The sequence below is a fragment of the Diceros bicornis genome, chromosome 5, assembly GCF_020826845.1.
Source record: "Diceros bicornis minor isolate mBicDic1 chromosome 5, mDicBic1.mat.cur, whole genome shotgun sequence".
Taxonomy (NCBI): Eukaryota; Metazoa; Chordata; class Mammalia; order Perissodactyla; family Rhinocerotidae; genus Diceros; species Diceros bicornis.
The window spans coordinates 97586874-97595750 of record NC_080744.1 but is presented as its reverse complement, the minus strand read 5'-3'; the positions used below and the strand labels follow the sequence as shown (position 1 = coordinate 97595750).

The 8877-nt window shown below is 47.4% G+C and overlaps 1 protein-coding gene across 1 annotated transcript; it reads right to left on the bottom strand.

Annotated features, from left to right (window-relative positions):
• Positions 1–215: 215 nt before the first annotated feature.
• Positions 216–8801, bottom strand: MESD (mesoderm development LRP chaperone). The gene is made up of 3 exons (XM_058542589.1): positions 8575–8801; positions 2045–2277; positions 216–727 (listed from the first exon to the last, which is right to left on the bottom strand). Exons 1-3 carry the CDS (start codon positions 8776–8778, stop codon positions 469–471), a joined length of 696 nt encoding a protein of 231 aa, XP_058398572.1. The 5' UTR covers positions 8779–8801; the 3' UTR covers positions 216–468.
• Positions 8802–8877: the final 76 nt, after the last annotated feature.

Here is an 8877-nt window from a genome sequence, read left to right as displayed (position 1 = left end):
AATGAAAATGATGTTTGCAGAATGAAGAGCCTGATTCAATTAAGTCAAGAGTCTTAAGTTCGTCTGATTAGAACCTGGTATCCTTTCAGTTAACAGAAAATAAAAAGCACGGACACAGCAGGCCACCAGATCAGAGCAGGTGCGATGAGGGGAGTGGTGCCACAGTAGTGTTGACAACTCCCCAAATTTAAACGAGAAAAAGCAACACAGTCAGGTTTCCATTTAAAATGACTTTATAGTAAACATGAATTTGTCAGTGTCCAATGTTAATTAAAAAACTGCTCCCTTCTTACGTGAAGCCTTTAAAATGAGAAATCTTATACTGACCACAAACTGGTCATGTGGCAGACCTTTTCTAGAAGAAACGAGAATCTCATCCAGTGTGCAGTTCCACGTCCACCCCCATCCCTGAGAGCCCTGGCCGTGCTCTGTCCCGTGTGATCCTCCGCAGAGCGCAGGGCTGCCCCATTACAGGTCTTCTCTTTTATTCCTAGCTCGATTGTCTTCCTTTGGAGCCCGAGATTTCGGGTCTCCCTCCTTCTTCTTTTTGCCCTTCTCTTGCTTGGTTTTATTTTTCTCTTTGCTTCCTCCTCCTTTGCCCGGGTACACCTGTCCCTCCAGAGTTACATCAGCACACCTGTCCTGACTGACCAGAAAATCCTTGATCTCCCAGGCGTAGCTCCCATCTCGCAGCATGAAGATGGCACGGTCTGAGCCCACGATGAACCTGCACAGACGCGACCTTACAGTCAGCACACACTAGTAAAGTACTAAGGGCTCAGAGCGATTCTATGGCTCTTAACCAAGAAAAACAGTTCCTTTCAAATTCTACATGAATACAGAACAAAAAATCCTATATTCCAAAGCCTAGTAGCTATTGACACTTGATGTCTGAAAATACTAGCTGGCTGAATTATTTAATACCTCAGCTAAGATCTAAATAGAAACAGACCCAGATGACCCTTTAGGGTACAAGGGGATGCTCCTGTTGAGAGTCAGAATTAGGCAGAGCTCTCAGGGTGCTGCAGACACCACTCGGGGGTGGCTGTGGTAGACACAGCGGGGAGGCTGCCAGATGAGTCTTGTTTACATTCTGAGCTGCCCAGTGAGTTTCATTTGACAAAAGGCTTCTGCTGATAAAGGCTGAAAACCACTGGTTTAGATGGAGTCATGAAAAGAGACCCAGGAAGGGCTCGAGAGGACACCCAGCTACTGGACAGAAATGCTGACCCTGGAGGTTAACAGCAAGTAGCCCAAGTATGCCCACACTCAACAGGTCCCCAGGAGCAAAGAGGAATGGGATGGGGCTGGGTGGGCCACCAGTGTGGCCAGTGGGCTATGATCGCTCCATTGCTGAGGGGCTACCCCCACACTTCCACCTTCAGGTTACTGCCCCCAGCCCTCCAGAGACCAGTGGCAGCTCTGGGCCAGTCATTACCAAAACACTTATTCGTTTCCTCGAGTGTCCACTTAAGCTAAGGAACAGCATTCTGCATCTCCTAGTATTCCTCCACTTCTTTCATTGCTTTCATATTTCCTAAGCTAAGACATTTGAAGACCCTGAATTTCAGAACTATTATTGAGGAGGAAAAAGGAAATTCCTTAAAATTGCACCTCAGGATCAAACTGAGCTGTGAAAACCAGACCTCTTCACCTTAAATTAGTTATCTTGAGCACTCTAAACACAGTGCACACAAAGGCATCCTCCAGGGAGCAGACTTCTAAAGGAAGCACACTGTCAAACCACAATGAATCTGCCCCCACCACTGTTTACTCAGATAAAATACAAGTTAAAGACACAAAGATACATAAACCTTCAGGATCAAATGAGACATTTTAAAAAAAACACAACTTACTGGCTTTGACCAATAATGAATGCTCTTCTTTAAAGAAAAACAATTAGATAACTAAATAAATGTACGAGAAGAAACACTAGAGAGGCGAGTCCAGGGCCGTCAGTACTGCCAGAAAGGGCACCTGCTCTACCGCCCCAGGAACAGGCCCCACACCCGCATGGTGCTCTCCACACACGTGGGCACTTTACCTCTGCACGTCGTAGTTGGCGTTGAAAAGGCTGCCCTGCCAGAGACTGGTGATCTCCTCCGTCTCCTTCTCAGTGGGGTTTCCTGACACCGTGACGAACATCATGAGCGTCTTCCCTTTCTTCGTCATTTTCAGTATGCTCTCGGGCTTGCCCGGGTCTATCTGGGAGAAGTCGATCGGTGCGGAGGGTCTTTTGTGCTCCGGGAGATCTCCTTCTTCTATGTCATCGTCTTTCTATCAGGACGGGGGAAAAAGCATTCAACCTGTCATCAGAAATGTGCTTTTCAACTGGCACGGGCAAAAACACCTGCCTATCACATCAGGTGCAGGTTATGACCTAAGTTATAACAGAAAAGGGAAAACCCAGGGAGTGTTCCTCTTCTCCTGGACTTTCAAGCAAAGTCTCAGTTTCAGGCAGTTGCCTACTACCCGTCACTCCAGGTCACCAGTCAGAGTCCCCATGTGACGAGTTTCTACAGGCTTTTTCACTCTCAAAGCATCTACCAATTCTGAGAGACTGTAAAAATGGCCACATTCCAGTTTGCTCATACAATGACATACTACACAGCAATGAAGAATAATAAATACTGACACATGCAACAAATCTCGAAACTATCATATTGATTGACAGAAGCCAAGCACAAAATCAGATGTACAATCTCATTTACTTAAGTTCAAGAATAGGCAAAACTAATCTGGAATGACAGCAAGCGGAGCAAGAGCTGCCCCTGGCAGGGGTGTGTGAGGGGGACTGACTGAGGTTGCACACGGGGGAACTTTCTGGGGTGATGGAAATGCTCTATGTTTTGACAGGGGTGTGGATACCATAGATGTACCCATTTGTCAAGACTCACGGCACTGGATACTTAAAATCTGCATTTCGTGTACACCTATTTGACCTAAAAAGTAAGAACTGTAACCAAATATTCAATCGAGTTGTAGGTTTGGTTTCTGCAGCAGTATGAAATAGCAATTCTGAAACTACCTTCTGTGAACTCTAGGCTTGAGTAAAGGAGTAAATATATGAGGATAATGAGAACTGGGTTCCTCACTTTTGGAAAGGAACTCAGAAATACGGAAGGAGGAAGAATGTACCCTGTGGTATCAGGCTGCAACTGGAGGCATCAGAAGGAACTCATGATTTTTAATAGATAGATAGATAGATACATAGATAAAAAATATTTATAAGAATTAAGGTATCTTGGAGAAAAGGTTAATTCCAGCAAGGAAAACAGAAGATAGCCTGGAACATCTTTTTGTATCAGAGAGTAAGAAAGTGCTCAAAGAATGAGGGGAAGTGTCAAAGGGACAGAGAAGCCGACGTGACGCAGGGCTCAGGGGCCTAATAGGCAATACTCTGAAGATGAAAATAAATGACAGAATGACTTATAACCCCCAAAATAAACTATAAACCACTGAGTCCATATTGATATAAATGAATGAATAAATTACTAACAGTAGAATACCAACTAATAAATAGAAGATAGATAGATAGATGGATAAAAGTACTTAAAAGAACCAGTGTTCCGTGGAGAAAAGGCTAATTCCAGCAACAAAAAGAAATGGAGTACTGATAGAGGCTCCCATACGGACGATATCTGGAAACATTAAGGTGAGTGAAAGAAGCCAGACACAAAGGACCACACACTGTATGTGTCCATTAATACAAAATGTCCAGAAGAAACAAATCTACAGATAGAAAGTAGGTGAGTGGTTGCCTGGGGCAGGTGGAGAGCGGGGAGGAATGGAGGAGGGGGCATGGAGACCACAGAGTTCCTTTTTGGGGTGATGAAAATGTTCTAGAATTGATTGTGGTGATGGTTGCACAACTCGACTCAAATATACTAAGAACCACTGAAATGTACACTGTACATTTGGGTGAATCATATGGCATGTGAATTATATCTTGATAAAGCTGTTATTAAGAAAAACCCTAAAATAAAACAAAAACCCCTATATCACTCTTACTTGGTCCTCTTGACAAATCATTGAAGGGCTGAGACTTAAGACACCAACACTAATGTATTGAATTAAAATATATATATATTTTTTATAATTTTATTTATTTATTTTCCCCCAAAGCCCCAGTAGATAGTTGTATGTCATAGCTGCACATCCTTCTAGTTGCTGTACGTGGGACGCGGCCTCAGCATGGCCGGACAAGCGGTGCGTCGGTGCACACCCAGGATCCAAACCCGGGCCACCGGTAGCGGAGCGCACGCACTTAACTGCTAAACCACGAGGCCGGCCCTGCATTAACATATTTTTAATGGAAGATGAGAACAAGAAAATCCTGCAGCAGTGGTTGCAGGTGAAGGCGACCTAGGCTCTGGCTTCAGCTCTACCTGACTGCCCGCGGGACTGTGGGAAGACTCCTCACTCCTCTAGGCCTGCCCCTCACCCATGAAAGAAAAGGCACAACTGGTGATCTCCACACACAACACACCGGCTTTCTCCTCAACTCAGCCACCATCTCAGCCGCCCCGTTTCCTCCTCTCTTTGCTTTAAGAGTTCATGGCGGTAGACAGTGGCCTGTGCTGCCATCAGAGGGCTCGGGTTCAGCTCCAGGCTCCACCCTTTAGCCCTGTGGCCTTGGACAAGTTTGAAAATCACTTTCTTCACCTACAGTGGAAGAGAGGGGAATAACAGTACCTCCGTCGTAGGGTTGTTTGGGGGGTTGACTGACACACAGGCAAGCAGCAGACACTCAGGACCTGTTGGCCCCCTGTAATCTGCCTCCAACCAACCATGGAGATCACACTCTCAAAGTCACATAGAAGCTCCTGGTTGCCAAAGTCACAATCTGTTTCTGTCTTCATTCCTTCCTACTTGTCCACAAAATTCATTATGCTCTCTTTAAACACTTCAAGACTTCCAGTTGGTTTAGTAACCTAGGATATTTGTACTTTTCAAACTGATTTCACTAACGGCCATGAAATTACCTCAGTAGGTCACAAGCAGCATTTTTTTAATGAAAATATAATTAAATAACCAGAAGTCTAGTAATGCATTCAACCGGGGGAAGGACTGTTTCAAGAAACTTTAGTTTCCATTTTATACGTCTTTGTGTTACAGTTGCAGGAAAAAAAAAAAAAAACTGAAACATCGTGCCCTAGGTGCAGGGAAATGCTCCGTGCTCCGTACTACCCTTGACAGTCCCAGTGCCTCCCTGGGTAACCTTACCTGCTCTCATCACTTTCTCTATGCTGGAAGCAGTCAATCTGCAGCCCCAGGCAGGGCTGGGATGGCGTGAGCAAGTGAGGCACTCCCCAGACCCCAGGCCCAGCCCTGCCTCCAGGCCAGTCTGGCATTTTTGGATGGCTTCCCCACTTCTCCATTGCTGTCAAACTCAATGAACTCCCCTTCTCTGCAAATCCTTTCCTTCCTCCCATTTGTCCCTGATAACAACACCAGCTACCATCTACTGAGTAGATACTATATCCCAGGGACCTTCTATTTTATATTTCCAACCTTCAGGCCAACCCTACAAGGTCTCCACTGAATATATGAAGATGAGGCTCAGATAAAATAAATAACTTATTCAAGGTCACATGCTAGGAGGGGTGGCAATGAAAAGCAGACCCACATTTCTGGCTCTGAATCCCCTCACCCGCGCCTTCCCATTGCACCTGTTACCGTGATGTAAAATGAAAGAAATGAAATTTGGTTTTTCTATACCACTGGGGACTCAGCATCAGCTCTACCACAGTGGAAGGAGTCCTCCCCTTTGCTCCCTACTCCACACCGGAGGCAGGCCTCTCGCTGAAGCTCTGGTGCCCACACTATCGGGAAGGAATGGGGGGTGGATTCAGGGATCGCCACTGGGGGAAGAACTGCTTCCCACAAAAAGCACCACAGACACGGATGCACTCCCACAGAGAAATCACTGCTCCTAGGGAAGGACGCTCACATTCGCAGAGAGCCTGCAAACATCAGTTCCTTTGTCTGCATGGCACCCTGCAAAGTGGGATGTTCTCCGGCTTTACGGACAAGGAAAGTGAGGACCACAGTTACCTAGTGGTAGAGCTAGGTCTGACACCTCTGTCTTTTGACTACATTATGCTGTCATCTTTCTGGTCACACAATCAACCACCAAGTCCTGTTAAGAGCGTAAAATCTCTCACATTTCTCCCTTCTACTCCATTCCCACAGCTTCTAACTTAATCTAGGTCCTCCTCATTTGCACTTCTGTTCACCAAAGCACACAGCAGTGTAGTAAAACAGTTAAAAGAACAGGCTTTAAAATCAAGTGACTTAATCTGAAATTCAGCTAACGTGCTGTGCGACCTTGGGCAAGTTACTTAACCTCTCTGTGCCTCAATGTCATCATTTAGAAAATAGGGATAAGAACCTCCCTCATCAATATGGTAAGAGGATTAAATGAGATAATGTGCTTAGAACAGTCCTGTTACCTAATGAACACTCAATAAATACTAAGTTATCTCTGCCTTCAGATTCTCTCCCTGCCCATTCATCCTAAACTTTGCTGAGCAAATAATTTTTCTGAAGTTTAGCCCTGATCATGATATTCCACTATTCAAAAACCTTCAATAACTAAAACATCCACTCTAGGGCATATTCTGAAGTCTTTTAAAAATATTATGAAGACTATGTAGCAACTTGGGGAAATGCTTAATATATCTCAAATGAAAAAAGGAACAGCAGAAAATTCCATCGATGCTGCTTTGAGCTGCAAAAATTACGTCTGCAAATGGAAGGGCACACACAAGAGTGAACACATGTTTTGGGATGAAGTTATGGACGATTAAATATAAACATTCCGGTATTGTAATGTTTAGGTAACACAACTTTTCAAACTCATTATAGATTGCATGTTTCCTTCTAAATAGAGTTCAAAGCTCATAGCACTCAAAGCCTAGCATGACCTGGTCCCCACCAACCTTTCCATACCTGCTCCCCACTACTGTGCTTCAGACGCAGTCTGCTCCAGCCACCGAGATCATTTATTTCAGCATAGCTAATGACTGGATTGCACCAGGCTAAGTTCTTTCCATGTTTTCTCAGTGAATCCTTAGAACTACTCCGAGGTGGGTACTACTAACACCTCTGTTTTGCAGACAAGGAAACTAGGCAGAGAGAGCTTCCTTACGAGCCCACATTCACATTTCAGTGGTTTGACCCAGGCAGTCTAACTCCACAGCCCAGGCTTTCAATATTTGCACCATTCTTCCCAGTTCCCACACATTCCACCCTCAGCTCAGGCTGCTCCATCAGTAATGTCCTTCTCCCACACTTTCCTTGGCCTAAAATGCCATTTCTTCCCTGAAACCCTCTGAGATTGGCACAGCACTTTCTTTTATAGGGCTCAGCAGTTTCTACTTTGCATTATGGTTATTTTTATCATCATCTATTGTCCCCGATGAGTGGACCCCTTGTTCATCTCTGCAGCACTCTGGCTGAAGGTCTGAGTATCTCCAGGAAAGGTTCCTCATGAGGCGTTCTTACTGGAGCAGATGAAAGGAACATTTGCTCGAGTCCAGAAGTAAATCGGGAGGTCTCAACGGCGATGGTGAAGGGGGAAGGAACTGCTGCAAGTTCCCTCCTCATCAGCGGTCTGCACACTCAAACCCGCCCCCACCTTTCCTTCAGCAGCAGATAAACGCGAAAACACACGTCCACTTTCTTCCAGTCAAACGCAGCAGATAGCACTCAAACTCATGTCTGAAAGCCTCCTCAGACAGGCACGCACAGAGACTGCCACAAAATGATAAAAGAGTGTCGGATGGAATCATCCAGTAAAATGCCCTCACTTTGCAGATAAGAAACCCGAGGCCTAGAGAAGAGACAGGACTTGCCCAAGGTTACACAGTGGGGAGAACGCATGTTTCCGACTCTACTCCACCAGCCGTGCCAAATAACCAGGGCAGCTCAACCCGCTATGGAAGGAAGAAAGGCAGCAACGTGGTTTTGGTTAGTGAACTTTATCTAAACACCTTGTATACGCACCCTCTAATTATACGCTGCAGTGCATTCAAGTAACAAACCAAAAAACTCACTCTCAGAAAAACAAGTTATTCCTCCTTCATATGAAAAGTGTGAATTCCGCGACAGAGAGCTATCAGCTTTTGCGGCGCCCACCCACCCCCCAAAGTAAATCCACCCACAAAACTCCAAAACTCTCAGCAGGGAAATATACCAAAACGGGGAGCCTGAAATCCCACGGGTTTAGAGGACGGCAGAACTACCAACGCTGCGAGGCCCCTCCTGAAAGGGGGCCTCGCCCGCCCCTCGCCCCGTCCTGCAGGAGCGGAGGGGAAGGTCTCCCGCCCCACCCGCACCGCGCACCGACCGCGGGGCACGCACAGCAGGGCTGAAGAGTGAGGGCTGACCCGGGATGCGGGCGGCCCGGGAGAGGCCCGGGGCGGGGGTCGGAGGAGGCACCGAGGGTCAGCGGGGGCTCGAGGGCGTCAGCAGGGACGCACGGCAAGAGGAGAGAGGTTAGCTGTCGGGGTGAGAGGTCAGCGGGGTTGGAGACGGGACGGAGCAGAGCCGGGGGAGCGCGCCGCGGACCTCCCACTGCTCCAGGAGACGCGCCATGTCCGCGTCGTTGTAGTCGCGGATGTCCTTCTTCTTCTTCCGGGGAGACAGGCTGGCCTCGCCGGGCGTCGCGGCCGGGCTCTCCGCCGCGCAGGCCCGAGGCGGTGGCAGCTGCAGCAGCAGGTCCGAGGCACAGAGGAGGACCACGGCAGCGCGCGCCCAGCCGGACGCCGCCATTTTCGCCGCGCCGTGCCGCCGCGCACACCAGCCGTGAGCGCGTCGGGCCCCGCCCCCGCTGACTCTCTAGCCCCGCCCCTGCCGCCTCTAGCTCCGCCC